General features: G+C 38.6%; 1 protein-coding gene across 4 annotated transcripts in view; it reads left to right on the top strand.

The window, feature by feature from the left end:
* LOC310962036 (DNA (cytosine-5)-methyltransferase 3A-like) overlaps positions 1 to 22,252 on the top strand; it is a 65,321-nt gene extending 43,069 nt beyond the window's left edge. For 3 of the 4 annotated variants that reach the window (XM_083934384.1, XM_083934381.1, XM_083934383.1), the window contains 17 exons: positions 1,430 to 1,633; positions 2,872 to 3,030; positions 3,529 to 3,636; positions 4,141 to 4,288; positions 4,542 to 4,685; positions 5,060 to 5,104; positions 6,311 to 6,390; positions 7,271 to 7,383; positions 8,919 to 9,102; positions 9,904 to 9,988; positions 11,150 to 11,295; positions 12,022 to 12,112; positions 12,239 to 12,387; positions 13,561 to 13,646; positions 13,812 to 13,881; positions 14,382 to 14,500; positions 15,624 to 22,252. In XM_083934384.1, the coding sequence (XP_083790510.1) occupies positions 1,430 to 1,633; positions 2,872 to 3,030; positions 3,529 to 3,636; positions 4,141 to 4,288; positions 4,542 to 4,685; positions 5,060 to 5,104; positions 6,311 to 6,390; positions 7,271 to 7,383; positions 8,919 to 9,102; positions 9,904 to 9,988; positions 11,150 to 11,295; positions 12,022 to 12,112; positions 12,239 to 12,387; positions 13,561 to 13,646; positions 13,812 to 13,881; positions 14,382 to 14,500; positions 15,624 to 15,765 (2,073 nt within the window). In that variant the 3' untranslated portion in view covers positions 15,766 to 22,252. The remainder of the gene's footprint in view (positions 1 to 1,429; positions 1,634 to 2,871; positions 3,031 to 3,528; positions 3,637 to 4,140; positions 4,289 to 4,541; positions 4,686 to 5,059; positions 5,105 to 6,310; positions 6,391 to 7,270; positions 7,384 to 8,918; positions 9,103 to 9,903; positions 9,989 to 11,149; positions 11,296 to 12,021; positions 12,113 to 12,238; positions 12,388 to 13,560; positions 13,647 to 13,811; positions 13,882 to 14,381; positions 14,501 to 15,623) is intronic. The other variant, XM_083934382.1, reaches the window with a different exon arrangement.
* Positions 22,253 to 22,610: the final 358 nt, after the last annotated feature.

The following is a 22,610-nucleotide window of genomic DNA, read 5'->3' as shown; positions in this document are numbered from 1 at the left end:
AGAGTGTTTTAAAGACTTACCTACTGGCCCCTGTACCAGCGCCTCTCATAGTAAAGTCCAATCGAGTCGACTACCAGATGTAATCCAAAAGGAAGGAGCCCATTGGTGCTTTGTTTCCTCTCCCAGATTTCTCTGTTAATAGTTTATACATGAAAAAAACTGTCTTGATGGCTTATTTGATGTATGTAAGTGCTGAAAAAGACCACAGGATGGCTTTGCACCGGAATTCCACTTTACAGCTTTTTTTATGGCTGTGAGAGACACCTCAGCGCGGTCCTCAGCAGATGGCGCACAAGCCATGAGCATGAGTTGTTAACGCTCACTGCTTTGCTCTCCGCGGTATTCTCTGGAACACCAGAGGGCGTACAAAGACAATAGAGAGTGAAAGTAAAGGACAGTAGGCAACGACGTACCACCAAACATTTGTACAATTGTACTCGTTAACTTTATTGTCTCTTACCTCCAATCGTGAACCATAAACATAACGCATAGACTTCGCTTAAAGTTGCAGTCCATAAGATTTAATCAAGTTAATTGTCTGTAAAGTTTCTATCCATCAACGAGTGAGTTAAAACAATGGTGATCGATCATGTGATTCACTAATGAAAGCACTTGTATTTGCTGCTCTGCTGAGAAATATGATCTGAATGACTGTAACGACTTTACCGCGTTAAAATCAAATGCGCAGCACAGTTAGTGGCGCTTTTACGTCGTTCCCCTTCTCTCTTCGGACCTCCTGTCAGTGTGGAGCACGTGAAGGCATCACGCTGCATCGCTGCAGGTGAGAGTGCCGATCAATTGCCGTCAGACAGTCAACACTGTTCGGTTTCCAAAGGAACTCTGAGAGACTTTAAGTAAGACATGATTATTGACAATAACATGATGACAAACTGTAGCTGATGTGAAAGAAAAAAAAATGATTCAGTGTTGAAACCTGTAACTCATCCTTAACACATGTAGGTTTATTGATGCTACAGTATATCAGCGTAATATTGGCATCTGAATAAAACCCATACCTGCACATCAAATGACGGTTGTGATACAGTTTGACTGTTTATATACATTAGATCAGTCTTTCACAAAAAAGGGTCGCGGACCTGTTTTTATTGAGTTGGCAACCGGCAAAGTAAAATGCAAAATGCTGCTGATATGTGATTAATTCTTCTAATTAATAATTAAGATGAAATCCTCTCTGCTGCACTCCTGACTCCAGCTGACACAGGGAGTCTGCTGCTTTACTGTTTGTAGTGAAAGCTCATTATGAGGTTGTGAGAAGCTCAACATTACACTAAGCACATTTAGTTATTGCTGTGATGTACTTTTATAAAGAAATGAATACATTTAAAACGCATGGTTTGTTGTGTTCTTTATCTGTGGTTTATAAATGTCATGATGTACTTGACACCAAATTTCTCTTCTTCCCTCACAGGCGGAGCGACGCGCGTACAGAGAAGCGGAGATTAGCATGATGGACGACCTATCAGAGGGCGACTTTCAGAAAGAGGAGGAGTCAGCCAGCCCTGCCCCTCTCCCTTCACAACCACACACGGCCCCTGCCTCGCCAACGGTTGCTGTGACACCGGAGCCAGTTGCCAGGGGAGAACGGCCCTTGCCCAGGGAGATAGAGTACCAGGTGAGATGATTACTAGTGATGGGAGGACCAGCTCTTTGATGTGAGCCGGATCTCATGGCTCACATTCAAAAGAGCGGCTCATTGTTCTTTTTTACTACTTTTTTAAGGGATAGGCGTTTTTATCTGCGAATATCGATCAGGTGCACGCACCTGCCTGTGACGCATGTTGGATAAAAGTGTCAATAAGAGCGTGTTTGGTGTATTTTCGTTGTAAAAGTTGTAAAAGCGAAAAGTTGTGCATCTTGCAACCTGGGTCTGCTGTTACTGTACAAAGAAAAGCTCTCAAGTACGACTCAGTTCAACACCAAAGATGCGTTCAAAGAACCGTTTAGTTCACTAATGATGACTGATTCTTACCTCCACCCAGGAGGTTATGTTTTGGGTTCAGTTTGTCTCATTGTCAGCACGATTACACAAAAACTACCAGTCCGATTTTCATGAAACTTGATGGAAGGGTGGAGTTTTGGTGAAGGAAGGACAAATTGAGTTTTGGAGCTGATCTGAATAACGGGGCAGATACACTGACCCTTTTTCACTTTTGTTAACATTGCAGGATAGGGCTTGGCTTTGTGGCGGTCTGCGTGCTCTGAGTGCCTTTCTAGTTTGTAAATGATTGTCTTTTCCAAAAAAAGGAAGTTATGCAGGATGAGAAATTACTATTTAAAGCATCTCCTAAAACAGGTTAAGATGCACAAGAGAATAATAGAAGAGTTCACCAGCTGAGAAAATATACAGAGCCACAGGGTTTTCTTTTTAATAAGTAATAATTAGTGCCCTCAAGTAATTATTATTGTGCACACGAGATGAAAAACATCATCTTTAGAAACAACTGATTTTACTCATTACTTTACTTTTTAGAAACTGAAGAGATACATTGTGTTTAAAAGCAGCATTTGGTGGATGTGATAAATGAAGTCAAAAATTAAGGGGAAAAAAGTCCAAGGTGCAGGCTTCAGTCTGGCGACCTTAATGACATGAAATGTCATGCTTTATACTCTATATACTCTTTATACTAATTTCCACTTCAGACCCTTAAAAGGTGTTTTTTTTCTTCTGTTCTGTGTGTTTTAGAATTTAGCTCATTAACTGCAAATATCAACAGTCTTGTTATCTTAAGTTTTCCATCTTTAATTAATGTAACAGAAGATTTGGCCGATTCAGTAACTGCTGTATTTATGTACCATCTCATATCGTGAGTGCAGGTATAAACTGGACGTTTGTTTTCTGTGTGCCAACAGGACGGTCGGGGATTTGGCATCGGTGTTCTGGTGTTCGGGAAGCTGCGAGGTTTCTCGTGGTGGCCCGGCAGGATCGTTTCCTGGTTGATGAGCGGCCGCAGCCGAGCCGCAGATGGAACTCGCTGGGTGATGTGGTTTGGAGACGGCAAGTTCTCTGTGGTGAGGAACTCCTGAAATGAAATGATGAAATACTGGTACAACGTGTGTCAAACCCCCATCAGATGCTCAGAAAAGCCCTCACACATCACTTGTTATAGCTTCAGTTTTTAGGGAAGCAACTTGGCATTTTAATGCGGTAGCTTAATGTCTTTAACACCCCGAGCCCCACTATTCTAATTTAATGCTTTTATAGACACCAGAGTACTTCCCAGTTAACGCTTTTCAAATTAAAATTTACTTTTATTCTGTGGTTGACAGCTCAGTGTTAAATCAACACTTAATTTGAGAAGTTTCAGTAAGTGGATGCCCTTCATTTTTTTTTCTTTTGCTTTTGAGTTATTAAAAGTAGAATTTAGAAGTCCTCATAAGACAGATGTCCTGAAAGGATACGCTCAGACAGAATGAAATTTCATTAAGTATTTCAAAGACTTTCTCCAATAATTTCTGGCGTTTCCTTTAGATCATAATGACGTTCATTATAATTTCTTTGTTTTGCAGGTTTGTGTGGAGAAGCTGATGCTTCTGAGCTCGTTCTCTTCTGCCTTCCACCAGCCCACCTACAACAAACAGTCCATGTACAAGAAAGCCATCTTTGAGGCTCTGCAGGTGGAAACACAACATTTTAACTTTTTTTCTGCGTCAGGGAGTGTGGGTTCTTTTGAGTCATTTCTGATGGCTCATCATTTTATCTTTCTATTGCTGCACTTACTGTATTTCTCTGTGGATGAAATATATGAAAAGTCTGATTTTACTCATTCCTTTCTTATGTAACAATCTGTATTTGCATTTGAGGAGGTGTTGTTCTCATCTAGCTCTGCCCACAGTGTATAAGCGGTAACATGTGCGTACGACATCTCATATTATTGTGGGTTCTTCTTCGATCCAGCAGTGCTTCATTTTTTTCTTTTAAGTAACACAGAACACATTTCAATTAATTCGTCATTCACTTAAACTTCTATAAAATTATAAACAAGTAGTGAAGGATTGATACGATAAAACCTGCACTCGTGGATCACTTTGCTTCTCAATTTACACAACAATGCCCACATTATCCTTCATATTAGACGTGTTTGTCACTGTGTGTGTACTGTGTGTTTATCTTGTGTGTAGGTGGCCAGTGTTCGGGCGGGGAGGCCAGTACCTTCCTGTGATCCAAGCGATGATGCAGAGGGGGTGGACATTCAAACCAGTCAGATGATAGAGTGGGCCATGACCGGCTTCCTGCCCAAAGGTCCTCAATCACTGGAGCCTCCAGAGGGTATGCACACATCTCATTTAAAGATCCCCTATTGTCAAAAGTGAGGTGTCTTTTTTTTATTTTACAGCAGGTGGAGGTGGTATAAAGATACGGGGAAAGTTTCGACAGAGAAAATGCAATGTATCCGTATCCTGTATGGAGTTTCTCTTCAGGCATTTTTAAAAGTTCGCTTGACATTTGAATGGAAGCACAGCCACTGTTGCTCCATTGTGGTATTAAAGAAGATGTTTGTTCCGTTCTTATATCCCCGCAGAGGAACAAAATCCATATAAGGAAGTGTACCCAGAGATGTGGACGGAACCTGAGGCAGCGTACACGCCTCCACCCGCCAAGAAACCGCGCAAGAACTCAGCTGAAAAAGCAAAGATCCGAGAGGTGATTGACGAAGGGACCAGAGGTAAACATACAAACACATTTAATCTGAAGCCGCTTATACTTTTTTAAAAATTACTCACCACTTCTCTGTATATTTTTTTTATATATTTATACAGAGTGAAGAGTGAGTGAGCTCTTCCACTTGAATGATTGAATAATTCCCACGGTTTTGCAGCAAACCCCTTTCAATAGTTTTTTTGCAGCAAAACATCCAGAATAATATATCAGAAGTGGACTACTTTTATCGTAAAAATATCATAATGCTCAAAAATGAGGTCGCTTTTATCAACATTTATAACATTTAAAGACTTTTGCACGACTTTTCATATGAATTATTCCCTTTTTTTATTAACTGATGGGTGTGTTGATGTGTTCTAATGTATTTTCTTGTTCCAGAGAGGCTCATATGTGAGATCAAAAAGAAGACCAGGAACATCGACGGTAAAAGCTCCAGATTACTTCATTCAGTCTTCTTTAAGGAGATGAACTGTTCTGTGCCTTTAGCAAAGTGTTTTACACAAGGTTTGCTGAGTATAGAGTTGACTTAAAGTTCATTTTTATTATTCGCCCCTGATGTTTTTATAGTGTCTTATAGCATTAACAATTACAATTTGTCAAAACTTAATAAAATATCCCTTGAAATGCGTTTCAAAGGTGACAAACCGTTAAATATAAGACGTACATTATTATTTATTCTACACATATAGTAGCTTTGTGAAACCATCCTGATTGTATTTCTGTAGATCCTGTATTTTACTCTCAGATCACTCTGGTAACGTTCGGCGGAGAACATTTGGAGAAGTTTGCCCAAGCGACCGAACCGATCAGTGTTGGTTTTGAGGGGGCTTTAATTGTAACAAAACGAGAAGCAACTGTTCAGTGTAAACAACATGGTGGCTTCTGTGGATGCGATGAGCGCAGCTATGGAGCAAGCCGCTTGCTAACACTTTATTCTCTTGGATCCTTCTGTTGAATATGGACCGGGCACCTGAAGTTGTGCCTTTTGTCCGTGTAAAATTCACGTTATGTAAACAGGAAATATCCTTCACCTACACGTTTACTTTCTGAGCTTTGCCTCAACGCTGTAAGTACGTCATGCGCTTCATTGATGTGATTGGTTGATTTGGCCCGTATGTTGGTGATAGACAGATGGTTTATCCAATCAGCAACCAGTATTTTCGCCTCTTCCCAAAAGATCTCCAAACAAGAGTTCCCAGATGGAAATGCTGAGACAATGAGAATCAATCCTGGAGGAGTCAGGTTACACGTATAGAGTGTTTTTTGTTTCATTGCCAACCAATAACTGTTTCTTAAATCGTTTGCACTTTAGTCTGTAGTGTTTCTGTAGTTTAGCGTGAAACATCTCTGGAAGCCAACTTTTGTTCTTGTTTACATGTTTGCCATTTACCTGTTTTTTATGGAGAAAGAGTAGAATAAATTGTCAACTTGGGCGTCCAAAAATAGATTATGAGCTGGATCACAGCACCTAAAAAAAATTATAGAGTTTTTGTTATTGATGCTAAGAATATGTCGTTATTGGGGCAGTAAACGTTTTAGTTGTCGTACCTTTAAATTCCTCCTTTAATCTAATGGAAGGGCTAAACAAAGTGTTAAATGTAATATTGGGATGATGTCTGTGTTTTTCAGATATCTGCATCTCCTGTGGGAGCCTCAACGTCTCTCTGGAGCATCCTCTCTTCATGGGGGCGATGTGTCAGGGCTGCAAAGTAAGAAACACTTTTATCACTTGACTGACACTTTGGTTTGGCCGATAAGTCGACATCATTATTAATATTATTATTAATAATATTATTTTTATTATTATTATTATTTGGAATCCCTTGCGTAAAACAATATATTACATTAAACATAATTTTGATGATTGTGATTTATTTTTTCAGTGTTGTGATGTTGATTTCAAATACACTCTAGTAGCCATGAATAAATGCATATATTTATAGACAGAAAGCAAAATACAAATCACCAAACACCCTGACCACGCCCTGATCAGACAGTGTGAACATTTTTTTCTGTTGAAGATGCTTCGATCGTGCAGAGCGTTGCCAGTTGCGTCTTTTTATTATTCATGCCAGAAAAGTTGAAGTTAAACGGGGTCGGCCGCTTTTCTGCTTTTCTTTTTAGGACGCAAAACGCCATGCGCTCGGCTCAGCAATGCAAAAGCAGCCAGCAAAACACTTTTACAATTAAAAAAAGCCAACCCAGGCTGCTGAAAAGCGCTCTGTGTGATTGAGGCCTACGCCTGAAACTAATTACTGTCAATATTGTTTATTATTTTAATTAACAGATCATTTGTTTTGTCTAAATAATAAATGAAAAATAGTGAAAAATGTCCCTCGAGCCCGTGGTTTTGCTTCTGAATGCTTTGTTTTGTTCGATCAACAGATAAAACTGCAAAATGTATTCAATTGACACTCATAGAAAACAGAGCTCAAATCCTCACATTCGAGAAGCAGGAATCAGAGAATATTTGATATTTACCTAAACAACAAAGTAGAAACATTGCTGCGCACCGGTATGTGATGTTACACAGACACATGGAAACACAAATGCAGACTCTCTCCTGACTCTGTTTTGATTCTCTGGCAGAACTCCTTCCTGGAGTGTGCCTACCAGTACGACGACGACGGCTACCAGTCCTACTGCACCATCTGCTGTGGAGGCAGGGAGGTGCTCATGTGTGGCAACAACAACTGCTGTAGGTCAGTATAAAACCGTGTGTGTGTGTGTGTGTACACGGGTGAGTTTGGGATTGGCAGGCAGCTTCTTCTTCTTCTTCTTGTGGCTGGCACAAGGTTTTGGATTTCACATTGACAGAAACAATTACCCATAAATGTCAAAACGTGATGTATGTATGGCTCCTTTCATTGGCAATTGAGTCGGACGACTCATGTGGAGCAGATTTATTTCTGTGTATATACAGTTTATTTCTTCATGTCGCCTCTTCTGACCTCATCGCTGCAAACATTCACCAGCTCACAGCAGATATTGTGAATCAGGCAGCGGTGGAAGAAATACTCAGGAGCAAATGCTACAGAGTAAAAATACTCCATTTAAAGTCTAAAAGTAAAAGTACAGAGTGTGTCCCTAACAATCAATAAATAATTTAGTGTTTAATAAATTTGATCAAAGGAATTTTTGCTTTTCTTTGACAGTAGAACAGTTTAGAAAGATAGACTATTGACATTAAAGCAGCAATACTACAGAGTTAAAATACTCACAAGTTAAAGTCCTGCTTTCAAAATGTAAAAGTTAAAGTGAGCGTACGTCTAGTGTTTTACGCATTATATTGAATAATGTATTGTATGTTAAAGGCATTTGTGCTTCTATCTGATGGTATTACAGTTTAAAGGGAGTGATGACATTTACTCAGTCCTGCATTCAAAAGCTATTAAAAGCCCATCAGTATTAGCATCAAAATATACTTAAAGTACCAAAAATACTCATGAACTTAGGCGTTATTGGAAACTGAAAACAGCAGTCGGGAGAAATGGAAAAAAACCTTCAGTTCCTCTTTCCTCTTCTTACTATAAAGAAAAACTCTCCAGTTCTGATATAACTGATGCTATTGCAGCATCTACAGTAAACTCTTTAGGAGCCATTGTTGTTGTTTTTTTAACTTCCAGTTCTTTTGAGTTTATTTTCAGCTTCCAGTAGCGGACGGTGTTTGGTATAAACAGCAGTGATTTAGACACAAAGCCCGACAATCTGGATAAACCGTATATCACAGTTTATTATATTTTTTATTAATGATCTGTTGTCAAATAATTGTAGTGGAGTAAAAAGTACAAGATATGGAAATACTTACTGTACACTAAGTAAAGTGTAACAGTACCTTCATAATTAATAATAATAATTAACAACGCCCCAAAACTGCATTAGACACAGGGCACAAAGCATCAAAATAAATATCTAAATCTAAACCTGACATGCAGAACCAACAACGTCAGGTGCTTTTTAGTCAGAATAATGATAATACATAATTATAGTAATACATCAAATTTATATAGAGCTTTTTCAGGTGCTCAAAGACACTTTGGGGAGAGCAACAAACAAAACAAAACAAAACAAATAAGAAAATCATAGCAGTCTACTATAGAAATGCAAGGAAAACACATGTGTAATGGTGTGTGTTGGTGTTGTGTGTGTGTGTGTGTGTGTGTGTGTGTGTGTGTGTGTGTGTGTGTGTGTGTGTGTGTGTGTGTGTGTGTGTGTGTGTGTGTGTGTGTTTGTGCAGGTGTTTCTGCGTGGAGTGTGTGGACCTGTTGGTCGGAGCCGGCTCGGCGGCGGTGGCCATCAAAGAAGACCCATGGAACTGCTACATGTGCGGCTCCAGGAACACCTACGGGTTACTGCGGCGACGGGACGACTGGCCCTGCAGACTACAACACTTCTTTGCCAACAACCACGAACAGGACTTTGTGAGTCTGTAAATGAAGTAAAAGTACTAGAATATAAGCATCAAAAAATGCTTAAAGTACCAAAATAATTTTAATTATTGATGCATGTTATCACTAATGTTGCAGCTGGTGAAAGTAGAGTGAAGTTAATTATATACTGCTGAGTAGATTACCTTTGAAAATATATCACAAATTATTAGTTTTTATTTTGTATTAATAATCTAAATATGCAAAGTAACTGAAGTTATCAAATGCATTATTGGTAGTAAAGTATTTGAGTGAATGTAAGTAAAGGTTTCCCTGCAGGTGTCATCATGTATCCAGGAACATTAGAGGTACGTGGTGTGCATCATTAAATTTAATTCAAAATGACGGGTCATAATCTTAAAAATAGACGACATTAAATAATTCTATTTCTTCATTGTAACGCTGCTACTTCTTTATTTACCTTTACTTCTGCACTATAAACCCCATTCCTTTACAACCACCAACTCAGTCTTGACAAGTCAATTATGTGTTGAAAATGTGATCTGTTTACCCTCCGAGTCTAATCTGCTGCTGTAAACTTGCTCAAAGAATGATGTGAGATCACAGTTAAACAGCTTCTGCTCCAGGGCTCGTCCTCACTCATTAATTATCCACAAAGGCTAAAACACATCAAAACAGACCATGTTCACATTCAATCATTGCTGTTCTCCAGCTCGTCACCATGAATAAAGATGATTTTTAATGTGCTTCTCTCTCTACAAACTGTAGAGCTTAATATTTATTTCATCTTTTTCTCATCCACTTCTCCTATTCCTTTCAACTCTCTCTCTCTAGGAGCCGGCTAAATTGTATCCTCCAGTTTCAGCAGAGAAGAGGAAACCAATCAGAGTTCTGTCTCTGTTTGACGGCATCGCCACAGGTACGTAGTGAGGATTATTGATTAGAAGATGATGTTGGCTGCACGCTCAGTCACACAGATTGAAACATTTCTACAGATGGATATACAAACCTCTCAGGAAATGTTATCTGAAATACCTGAGGGAATATGATTTGAAAATCACACCTTTAACCATTTCAGCTGGGAAGGAAGAAATATCATCAAAACAGTATAAAACTGCTTCACGGTGATATTGACCTCATTTGGACGACACTTTACGTTCTGATCCTTGCATGTTAAGTTCACATTGCACTAAAATTCTCAATAAAATGAGAAAATACTTTTCATTTCTCAAGTATTTAATTCCCACAGGAGTGTACTTAAATAGGCTTTACCATGTGGTTATTTCACATGGACTGTTTATTGAATCATATCGTTACTGAGATATGAAATGATCTCTTTTGGCCATATACAGAACCGTATCACCCAGCCTTAAATGTCATTATGAGCATGTTAGCATTTACCTCGAAGTACAATTGTACCCAAGTAGAGCCTCACATGGCTGCAGAGTCTTAGTCTTTCATTGCCACTGTGTGCACAAGAATGCTGGATTATTACTGTATATAATAACTATAATAATTATTACTGTTTTTATTCAAAAAAGTGCGATTTGTGGCTGTTCATGGGAGAATTGTTGGGTCTCTGTAATTATTGAATAAGTCATAGAGTGTGGTCTACCTACTCTATTTGTAAAGTGTCTTGAGATGACTTTTGTTATGGTTTGGCAGTGTAAATAAAATAAAATTATAAAAATAAATGTATTAACTGTTTAATCTATAAATCATAAGAAAATAGTGAAAATGTCTGGCACAAGTTCCACGAAATGAAGTTAAATGATATGAAATGAAAAAGAGAGAGGTTAGCTGAGAATGTTTCATTTTGTATTATTGGATAAATTACTGAAATGATTGATTTAAAAAGTGTTGCTGTCTAATTTTCTGTCGATCGACTATTCAGTTGTTCACCTGATCATTTCAGCTCTATGTGTGTGTGAGACCAAACACAAACACTTCGTACTGCAGAAGTTGTTTTGAGGAATATAAGCGTTTTTAGGTCTTATTTCAACAGGAATGATTTTGCAGTGAACTTCCACAGTTTCCAACCTGTATTTAACCAAATGCATTTGTGTATTTGTGCACTCAGGTCTGTTGGTGCTGAAAGATTTGGGAATGCAGGTTGACAAGTACGTGGCGTCCGAAGTATGTGAGGACTCCATCACTGTTGGCATGGTCCGACACCAGGGTCGCATCATGTACGTGGGTGACGTACGCAACGTAACACGCAAACATGTGAGTGAAACTCCTCTTTGCTTCGAGGTAGAATACATCATCATGCGTAACATTGCAGGGACATTCAGGAAGCATTTAAGGGACCATGCTTTATTTCTTCTTACATGTTCATTGTTTTTGATTGATTTACTCCAACACATTTCTTAAGGATCTCCTCCAAACATGTATTGAGACATATACATATGTGTTTGGAACAATAATGTGTGTATGATGTGTTTTTTTCTGCAAAAAAAAAAATGTAGAATTTACACAAATCCTTAAAAAAAGGCATCTGCTGCCTCTACCTCCTGAATCTAAAGTTTTCCTGCTGAACACAAGGCAAGTCTATTGTTTATTTCCACATAAAATGACATTCAAATAAAATAATTACAAAACTATAAACAAGCAAATAAAATAAAACTAAAACCTACAACATCAGGGGTAACAGTGCAGTTAAAGCAACTAATAAATGGTTTTGTTCACTGAAAGGCAGCGGCAAACAGAGAAGTCTTCAGTCTTGATTTAAAAGAGTTGCAGCAGACCTGCAGTTTTCTGGGAGTTTGTTCCAGATATGTGATGCATAAAAACTCAATATGTAACAGGAAGGAAACCTTGTTTTAAAGGAAGAGGATTGGGATAACTTATGTGAGATACAAGAACAAGCTCAATTATGGCGAGAACAAGTAGGAGCACACTGTAGGAACAAGAAGAAAAAAGAAACACTTGTCTGTGCTCTGTTGCTGTTAGATCGATGAGTGGGGACCCTTTGACCTGGTGATAGGAGGAAGCCCCTGCAACGACCTCTCCATAGTCAACCCTGCAAGGAAAGGCCTTTTCGGTAAGAAGCCGTCTTTGAATCCATCAGGGTTGACATATTCTTTAAAGATGAAATATTGAAGCTACAAATGCTCAGAGGCACTGATGATGAAATATGGAGGCTGAACCTTCTCTCTCCTCCTGCTAGAGGGTACCGGACGCTTGTTTTTCGAGTTTTACCGTCTGCTGCACGAGGCTCGACCAAAACCTGGCGACGAGCGTCCGTTCTACTGGCTGTTTGAGAACGTGGTCGCTATGGGAGTCAGCGACAAACGGGACATCTCCCGCTTTTTAGAGGTACAGAAGCACGAAAACACGCACTTAAATACAAGCCAAAAAATACACAACTGAAGCAGGAGAGCGAAGACATAAAGTCAGTTAAAGGCTTTTAGGCTCTTCAGGAAATGCCACCCACTTTATGAAGCATTTTACACTATTTTAGATGCTTAAAGATGCTTTTTATAGTGACCCAAAAAGTACTTACAGCAAGTAAAAACCACATAGATAACACTGGAACATGTCTGATAATAACATTAAGCTTTTGATCATATAACACCATATCTTTGTAAATGTAATTTTGTCTTTAATTACTTAATGTATGTGACATTTTGGATAAAAATTAGTTATATATATATCAAAATAAAGGTCTTGCAAAAAGGGTTCATGTGAATTCTAAACCAATCAAGACCCTGAGCACACTGAACTATTTGGGGCCAAATAAAAATATTTTTTTAAGTAAATGCCAAAATATTGTTTATTAAGTATATTGTCACCTACATATTAATGATTGAACTTAATAAACAAAGTCAGGACAGCATATGGTCACTTTTTGGGGGGTTGGGTACAGAATTCTCTGAACTTTTGTTTGTCAGTATACAAAGTACCGATTCACATTAAAACAGTCAGTGCCAAATTTCGGTACCTGAGAGTTGAATGGCTTTTTTCTGTCCTCTCCTCTGACAACACAAACAATATTATATAAAATAGCATATAATAATATAATATAATATAATATAACATTACATAATATAATGGATATAAGATGAAAGCAGAGGGAAGTATGGAGATGTTTTATTTTGTGTGCTGTGTAAAATGTTCTTGATAAATAATAAAATGTGAACAGGATAAACGTATTTTGACTTATTCTTACAACTGAAATTACATTTTTGGTTATGACACAGAGAATAAAGATACTCTAGGGACTCTTATCATGCTACTGCAGAGGTTTGGTGTTATTTTGAGCAACATTAGTGATTAAAAAAGACGTTTTAATGCCTTCACCATACAGCCCCGAGCTAATCACTAATCACATCCGGCTGTTAGCGACTCTGGACTCTTTGTACACGAAACAAACTATCTCTATTTCTTATTTGATGTACTGTATGTTAGCGCTGAAAAAGACTGTGTGATGATTTTGCACCAGAATTACACTTTAAGTGAAACAGAAGTAACTCTGCTGCTTCTCTTCAGTGTAACCCAGTGATGATCGACGCCAAGGAGGTCTCTGCTGCCCACCGCGCTCGCTATTTCTGGGGAAACCTGCCAGGCATGTCCAGGTGATACACACACACACACACACACACACACACACACACACACACACACACACACACCATTATAATCAGTTCACTTGCAGTTTACTTCATTACAAGTCTGACTTTCTCATTAATATCAAAGCTGAATTAAAAGTGACATGTGTTAATATTTTCTCTTCTTTTCAGACCACTGACAGCCATGACGAATGACAAGCTGGACCTACAGGAGTGTCTGGAGCACGGGCGTACAGCCAAGGTATCTGCCTCTGTCAGTGTGTGTGTGTGTATAAGTGTGTGTGTCTGTGTTTGATTAGCATATGGCAACAAACCAGTTTGGAAAGTGGAAGGTTTTTAATGTTACCGAAAAAAGCAAAAACCTTGTGTGTGTGAGGGGGGGGGGGGTGGAAATAAGCCGACCATCATCGTCAGTGGTGTGAAGGCATGAACTGATACACCTAAAAGTTCACATCTGGATATGGAGATTGAAAAACAGGATCCATTTATTCATCGATGTCTTCATTTTAATTGCACTTCCTTCCTGCTACTGTCTCACCTTTGCTCTACCAGCAAGATGAATTGTCAGTCAGTACTTTAACAAATAATTTGTTGACGATTACTTTTTTAAGTCATCGCAGAAAGCTGCTTTACAAAAGGAGGATAGCTGTAAGATTAAAAGGATGTGTGTTTGTGTGTGCGTGTGTCTTGTCTGTCTGTGTTTGTGTTTTTTGTGTGTTTGGTTCTGGATGTTAATTCCAGTTTGAGAAGTTGCGTACGATAACGACACGCTCCAACTCTGTGAAGCAGGGGAAAGACGAGCATTTCCCCGTCTTCATGGACAACAAGGAGGACATCCTCTGGTGTACCGAGATGGAAAGGTACAGTGGTGTGTGTGTGTTTGTCTCTGCTGTGTGTGTGTGTTGTCTCTAAGTCCCTCTAACTTAATTTTTTGTGTTTCTGTTTTGAATTTTATAAAACTCAGTATAGTCGATACATATTCAATCTGTGTGTGTGTGCGTGTGTGTGCATGTGTGTGTTTGTGTGTGTGTGTGTGTGTGTGTGTGTGTGTGTGTGTGTGTGTGTGAAATCTCAGTTTCTTTACAAACTCTTAATTTACTAAGCAGCTCATATAGTTTTCATAATTTTCAAATTTGTATTTCTAACATATTGGCAACCCAGTTCAGAAACACAAACTGCACTTTGTTGTCTTTTTGTGCATTTCCTGCGAAAGAGAGTTTCCTGTGAAAAAGCAACTTACATTAAACATGTATAAGAGGTTCAATCACTCATTTTGACCAAAAAATGACAACCAGATTATGTTTTTACTCAAGTTTTTTGTCCAAAATGAGTTTCAAGAACTATTCATCACAGTTTAGTACAGCTAATAACGTACTTCCACTAATAGAAAGTGGAGGGGAAAGGATTACAAATACACAGATAAGCTGCAGTTTATGCACTTACGTCTCTCAAAGTTATACAAGGAAATCATTAAATGGTTTGCATTATAACTTATATTAAGCATTAAGCATTACGATGTGTACTTAAAGTGTAGTTCTGAGCCAAATAAACAAGTGCACACCTGTGACCATTTGTCCTCCTCAACTTTAAATATGAGATGTGCTCCCTTTTTGTGGAACATGCTCATTATCTTTTGTGTTTAGCGCTCCACAGAGAGACCGTCTTTTCCTGCACATATATTATATTATAGACATTTTAATTTGAATAACATATTTTAAAGACAACAAATAAGCTGGATTATGTTAGATTAGGTTTGTCTGGTCTATTTTATGTTACTCAGGCTGCAACTATTATTATTTACATCATTGATTACTTTCTTAACTAACTATTAACAGCTTCAAAACCCAGAAATATGATGTTTTTCAATTTTGCATGAAAAATAAATCGCTTATTATATAGTTCTGTAAGTCAAAATTGATGTATTGACTAATTATTTCTTGTGAACCCACTACTTATATAAATAAATGTTGTGTGTGTCTCCAGGGTGTTCGGTTTCCCCGTCCACTACACAGACGTGTCCAACATGAGTCGTCTGGCCAGGCAAAGGCTGCTGGGACGTTCCTGGAGCGTCCCCGTCATCAGGCACCTCTTCGCCCCGCTCAAGGAGTACTTCGCCTGCAACTAGTCACGCACCAACTCTCTTTTACACACACACACACACACACACACACACACACACACACACACACACACACACACACACACACACACACACACACACACACAAACACAAATATAAACAGTATGTAATGACAGACACACAATATAGAGCTAGTACATGAAGGTTGGCTGACACAGGAGGACGCCGATGTCCGGACATACACAAGTATACACACACATACACACCGTAAAGGACTGCTTCCCTTGATCCCATGTAGACCACTGGCTTACCTTAGTCCCCTGGTGCTACTTTGCTGATTTACAAACACACACACACACACACACACACACACACACACACGCATACTGGTGCAGGGTTTCTGTACTGTCTTCTCACACAATCTTCCTGTCCGACCTTGAAACTGGTGTCTTTTGGCTTTTCTGTGTCACCGCAGCTGGAGTTTAAAACCTCCTTGCAAAACTGACAAAGATGCCCAACTTTCTGTTCTCTCTCATCTCTCTTGAGTACACCAACACACCAGTGAATCCCTCTGAACCGTAACACTTAACTGTGTTCATCTTGTGCAATGAACTCAAATAAACAAAAACACACAGAAACACCTGTTAACGCTCATGGTGCTGGTCAGGCAGCGTTGAGTCCAAATGGTGCCACTTTAATACAACAGTTTTAAAGTCTTTGGTGCTATTGCAGAGTAAACGGTCTCTGGTTGTTTTGTGTTAGTTTTAAACCAAATGCTTACAAGCAGGTGGAGGCAACACTAAGCAAGAGAGGGGACTTTTTAAGATCTATATATATTTAAATTTAAATTCAATGAGAAAGTACAAAAGGCAACTATGATCACATGAAGCTTTTTTTTTATTTTATTTGACTAAACAACTAAATGAAATTGTAATTTGTTCTGTTTCTTGGTGGGAAAAGCTGCTCTGGAGTTAAAAATAATGAAATAAAAACAAAGGTTTGTGTGGCAAAATAACACCAAAACATCTTTTCTTGAGGAAATCCGCGTTTGGCTTAAAGGTTGTCAGTGATGCCCGCAAAAGGAAATACTGACGTAAAATAAAATGTTTTGGGCATGCCACAGCAATTTGAAGTTGTTTCTTTTTCCTTTATTTATGTTTGTGACGCTGCGTCCGCATTGAATCCCTATTAGCGCCTCGACATATACATAGGACTAAATCACAAAAGAGAAAATAAGAGAGTCAGTTACAGTTCCAGGTCAGCTTAAAAACTCTACATGCTACGGTGTATAGCATACATACGACATATCAAGGAAACGGCCTCCTGTATTTAAAAGCATTTAGCAGATTAATTCCCTTCTGCAACATATTTCATGCAGAGGCTGCAGAGGACACCATTCAGACACACAGCAATTCAAAGTGCTTTTCAAGGGCATATAAAACATTTTAATGATTCATCAACAAAATAGTTTAAAACCAGAGTAGTCTTGTACAAAATCGGAACAAAATAAGGGACGGGTGATATTGATTTGCATGTTCCTTCATGAAAGTACTTTTTAAAGCAACATCAGAGCCAAGATCGTCATGAAAAGTTAGTAACTGTCTGCAGCTTCAGTGTTTGCGGTGCCCTCCAGTGGTGCAGAGAAACCATTCAACAAGAGTGCATAACAAGGACGCACACACGATGGGCTAAAACAACCCTTTGTGTTAGCAGCCCCTGGATTACAAAGGATTTTCTTAAAATGAAGACAGAATAAAGTCAGCTTTTGTACTTAACGCCCACTTTTGCTTTGCAATATTTTAGGCAGTGATTGTACATTAAGGTTAGCGAATGTTCTGGTGAATATGTTGTGAATTCCTGTACTATAGTAGAATCATAAGAATGGGTTTATCCCCTCATGTTTACTATCTGCTGGTATGCAATACTAACTTAATCACATTTGATAAAATGCTGTTGTGTTGCATTGGTTACTGTTAACTGTTAACTGTGATGTTCATCTTAATGGTGCAAATTTGAATACTGCTACTGTATCTCACTTTAGTAACTATGTCACTTTCCTGATCGAGGCTGTAGACAGAAGTTACTGCATAATACTCTACCAAACCTCGGCCCACTTATGGGATCATTTCCTTAAGCAGGCAGTGAAGATAACACAGACTCTTTAGTCTTTAGCAGTGGAAAACGACACTATTTCATTATGTTGATGTACTGGAGGGACGTTTCTCCTCAGATAATCCTTAAACAAAGTCCAGAAGAGCAGATATACTGTGAAATGACGATGTAAAGTAGTCATTTTTATGTAGCCTGGTTTGTTTTTACCCATCATGACAGTGGTTTTCATTCTGTGACGCATCATGCACCTGAAGCAGTTGGCAAATATTGTGACCTTCAAGATCATGAATACCTGCCAGCGTCATTTAATGTTTAGTTTGCTTGCTTTTTAAAGGATTAGAGATTGTTACTTTATATATTTATTGTTCTTGGCGAAGTCAAATACAGAAATATATACTACACCATATATATCTTTTTATATGATGCTCATATGCTGCATAAAGTAGTCTGTCCCGATATAGTTTTAAGATCGTTAGACTGCTTTAAAATATTTTCATTTCGTTTTAAAAACACTTTTACCTCCTCACCCTCAAACCCCACTTAACGCTGCATTCATATGCTCCTCGGATGTTTCCCCTTCCCCGAGTTGGGACATTGTTCTTCAGACTTCGGTGTGTTCATCATGAGCTTTAATGTGGAAACATGGACGCTACGAAGAGATGAGTGGTATTTTATTGTTCTGAGCGTTTAAACAACATATTGATAGCTGTTTCCATTTTTTAGTTTGAAGCTTTATATTAGTGTTAACCCAGCACATTCCCTAAAAAAACTCTAAAATGATGCTTTACCTGAGTTGTTATCAGGTTAATGCTAATAAATACATTTTCTAACTCATCTAAGTCACTCTATGTAGACAGCAAATAAAGGTTACAACCTAATACCATATTACAATTTTGATTTAGTAATTTATGATATGTGAATTTATAAAATGTTTATTACCATCAATCCAACATTTACTTTCGTCCGCCATGTTTCTGAGTAATATGAAACATGACAAATTGTGTACAAAAAAAATGTTTTGCTGACTTTCTGAGATATTGTTCCGACATTCACATCAATTGTCCTAGTCGGGAACTAATTTTTCGGATTATTCCGACAACACGTGAATGCAGCAGTGTAATGTGAGGGTCTGCTCTAAAATGGTCAATCTTCAGCTCCAACCAACAAATTCTGAAATGATTTCTGCCTCCAGAGCAGCGCTGCCCCTGAGAAACATCGAACTGAAGACGTTTAGGGAGTTCTGTGTCGTGCTCACAGCTGCAGTTAGTATTCGGGGGTTTAGGGGATTAAACCTGATCCCTTGTAGTTATAATATAGCTTTAATGGAAAGTAGCACGCACAGCTCCAAATCTTGAACAGTGCATTGGGTGAACTGTAGTGGCAAAAACAACAAAAACTCCAGCACTCAGATAAAGTAGTCGTCTTATTTAGTGTGGTCAAAAATGAGTTTCAGCTAGAAGTCATCATCAGTTTTACTACGCAGCTTCTCTTGTTTTGTTAGCAGTTTTGAGTGTTGCCCCCCAATTTGTCTGGTGAAAAAAGTGAAGACAAGTCCACCATCTCTTGCAGTTACGCTCCTTCATTGCTTCATAGGGATTCAAATGTCCTCCCGTTATCGCAAAGACATCCACTAAAACCAGAGGCCGACCTTAACTCTGTAGACACTATGCTGGTTTTCTACTTCCTACGACTGAATCAGAGAGCCCTGTATAAATCACTTCCTTATATCACACAGATACTATTGTACTGCCTGTTTCTGGTGGGTCCTTCTGCCTTTTTGCCCAATGCATGCTGGGATAAACTCTGACCTTGAATAGGAATAAGCAAGTAAAGAAAATGGCATCATGAAATGTTTCCAAGACTCTCAAACACACAGACAGTGTGTATGGACGTCCTAACAGTCTATACTGATGTGTTATTTACACAGGGCTGTCTGTAGAGAAAACATCTCTTTCAGTCTGGTGCTCTTGGTCCTCACACGACCATCTTTTTCCAGGAAGCCTTCCGATCTTCTGACCTTCCTCAGATACCAGCTTACAACTGGACACATGCATTCTATGCTCTCACACACACAGACACAAACACATGCACAAACAGTTACAAAAAAACAAACAATAAACCAGCAGGTTCAAAGTTTTTTCCATCATGTTTACTCTCCGTTTATACAACCAACCTTCAGGTGCTTTTTAAAACTCTTAAGGATCTTTTTTACAGTTTTTCTGGCAGGTGACAAACACACACGCACACACACACACACACACACACACACGTTTGCTGGAAACGCGGTGCAAACTTTCATGCTTTCTCTGATCTCCTTTTCGCTACACATACATACACACTTTTTGCCGGCCTCCTGTTGCCATCAGGCTTCTCATGGCGCCACCGGGTGTGACATCATCACCCTGCGTCGCTTGGTGCTCCCAAACCCCCCCACCCCCACCCAAAACCCCTCCCGCTCCCCCGACCCCCAGGTGCTGCATGTCAGTCAGTCAGTGTAATCTCCGATTCCATGTTAGATTAGGGAGTAATGATAATAATAATCATGGTAATAATAATTACAATAATAATCTGTTATTGTGTGTGTGTACTGTTCCAGGTTGGTGCTCAGTTCAGTTCAGTCTCAGCCTATAGAGGGGAGAGAGAGAGGCTAGAGAAAGCATATATTACAGTTAGTATAGTGACTTGTTCTGTTGTACCCGAGGATACCAGAAGAAATTGTTAAACCGATAAAAGATCGAGCTAAAGGACACTCTCAAACGAGCGAGTTGAAATAACACAGAATGCAGGGTTGTGACAGAGGTGGATGGAGGAGGTGAAAATTTCAAAATATCATAAATCAAATACAAAGAAATCAGGTATTTCAAGAAGGGATAGAGATTTCCCCACGGTAAAGCGAAGTCCAAAGTTTCTAGTTCCCACAGTTTTGGGTCAGAACCTCCTGTCGGCAAGACCGTCAACAAAATAGAAAGGCAAACGTTTCACAGTTTTATCTGAAAGTAACAATTATTTTCTTTATGGATTAATCTACCAAATATTTTCTTGGTTAACAAAAATAGTCAGCGATAGTGAAAAATACAAAATATCAAGTTCCCCTGAGATGAATTTGAGGTCTTTAAATGTCTTGTTTTCTTGAACCAAGAGTCAAAAACCCAAATATATTAATTTTACTCTCATAGAAGACTCTGGGAAACAGAAAAAGTTAACATCTGAGAAGCTGGGGCCAGATTTTTTTGGTCATTTTTTCATAAAACATTACTTTAAATTAGGGCTCGACAGTAACAGTTGTCAGGTTCCCATTGGCAACCATTTTAAGAAAATGGCAGCCAAGTCTTGCCCCTTATTTTCCGTCAGTGGCAACCAATTTTTTAAAATGTTGTTGTTACAGTTACCAGAAATCTGCACCATGATAGTTTTCCTTACTTTGTTTTCTGTAATAAGGGATACTCTGCCCTCATCGTAGCTTATTTACGGTAAATCCCTCTAACGAAGAGAATACGGCAAAAAGATTAGGAACCACTGCGTTACGATATAATAAACAAATGAAGAGACTTAAGTATTTTAAAATATGCTCTTTGAACTTTAAAGAAGAGGCAGTTTTAACCAGAAGAGAAGTTCCAGTCCCGTATCTGATATCTGAAATCTACTTGTGAAGACGAAGACATGAAATGCTGTCCAGGCTTTGAATTGTATTCTTTATATCAAGTATATGAATAAACACATAAACATCATACATCCTCAGAAGTTTCCTGAAATAATAATAACAACATATACAACCTGTTGCTTTATTTTAAAGGCCAAAAGAGTTGAAAACCACCGGCTGAAAAGCAGAACTTAAGCTCATTTTGTGTCATTTCAACATGTGTCTGTTTGTGAGTGCGGTCGGACTAAAGTGAGGGACGGAGTCGATATTTTAAAATGATGGGTGACACGGTGATGATGTTTCTGTTCGCCTATCAACAGCTTTTAGGCTGCGTGATGCGCTGTTTTCAACACTGATACACTTACAAGCACATAAACACACCAAACACTGTTACTGACACACACACAAACACACACACTTACACACACACACACAGACGCAGAGATACAGGCACAACACCTACAAATAACATGCTGTGGCGCATGCAGACACTCATCTCATGGACTAAAGGAAAGATGAGCTTTTAGGAAAAAGGAGGATCTGGTGGTGTTTTCAAAAGGTGCTAAAATTTTATCTGAAAATAAGAAAAATATATTGTTAGGAGTATAAATCAAGTTTGTCTTTACAATGACTGTATTTAAGTTTGTTGTAGTAATGAAAAGGCACTATTATTATTTTACTCTTGTATGAATATGAACTAATTAAAAAGGCATTTTAACTTTGTACTTGAACAATGTAAGAAATGAACCGTGAATAAAAAAAAAGGACTGTTTCTTGTGATTTAGTCTAAAGACTCTGTGTTTTCTAGCTTTATATCAGTTATGGGTCCATTTGAGTTTTGTTTTTGCTTTCATGTTTAAGTTTTCTCTTGCAAAGTTTGCTGACATCTAATCAACACAATAACACTCAGCATTTCCCTCGTCTGTCGTTAGCGCGTGGGGACGACACAGTTTGTCGCCTTGCCAGTTTGTTGAGGGCAGTAGGAGCTGGTCTACTGCCTCAAACTGCTTATTCTTAACTGAAATAAAACTATAATTGGACTTAGAAGTCAACATTGGTACAACCCTAATGTCAGTGTATGTCTGTCTATGTCTTTTTAAATATAGTAAAGCCCAGTGTTTCAGGTGTGCTGAAGAAC

This window comes from Echiichthys vipera (assembly GCF_963691815.1).
Source record: "Echiichthys vipera genome assembly, chromosome: 19".
NCBI classification, from domain to species: domain Eukaryota; kingdom Metazoa; phylum Chordata; class Actinopteri; order Perciformes; family Trachinidae; genus Echiichthys; species Echiichthys vipera.
The sequence above is the reverse complement of the archived record's forward strand: the minus strand, read 5'-3'. Positions and strand labels throughout refer to the sequence as shown.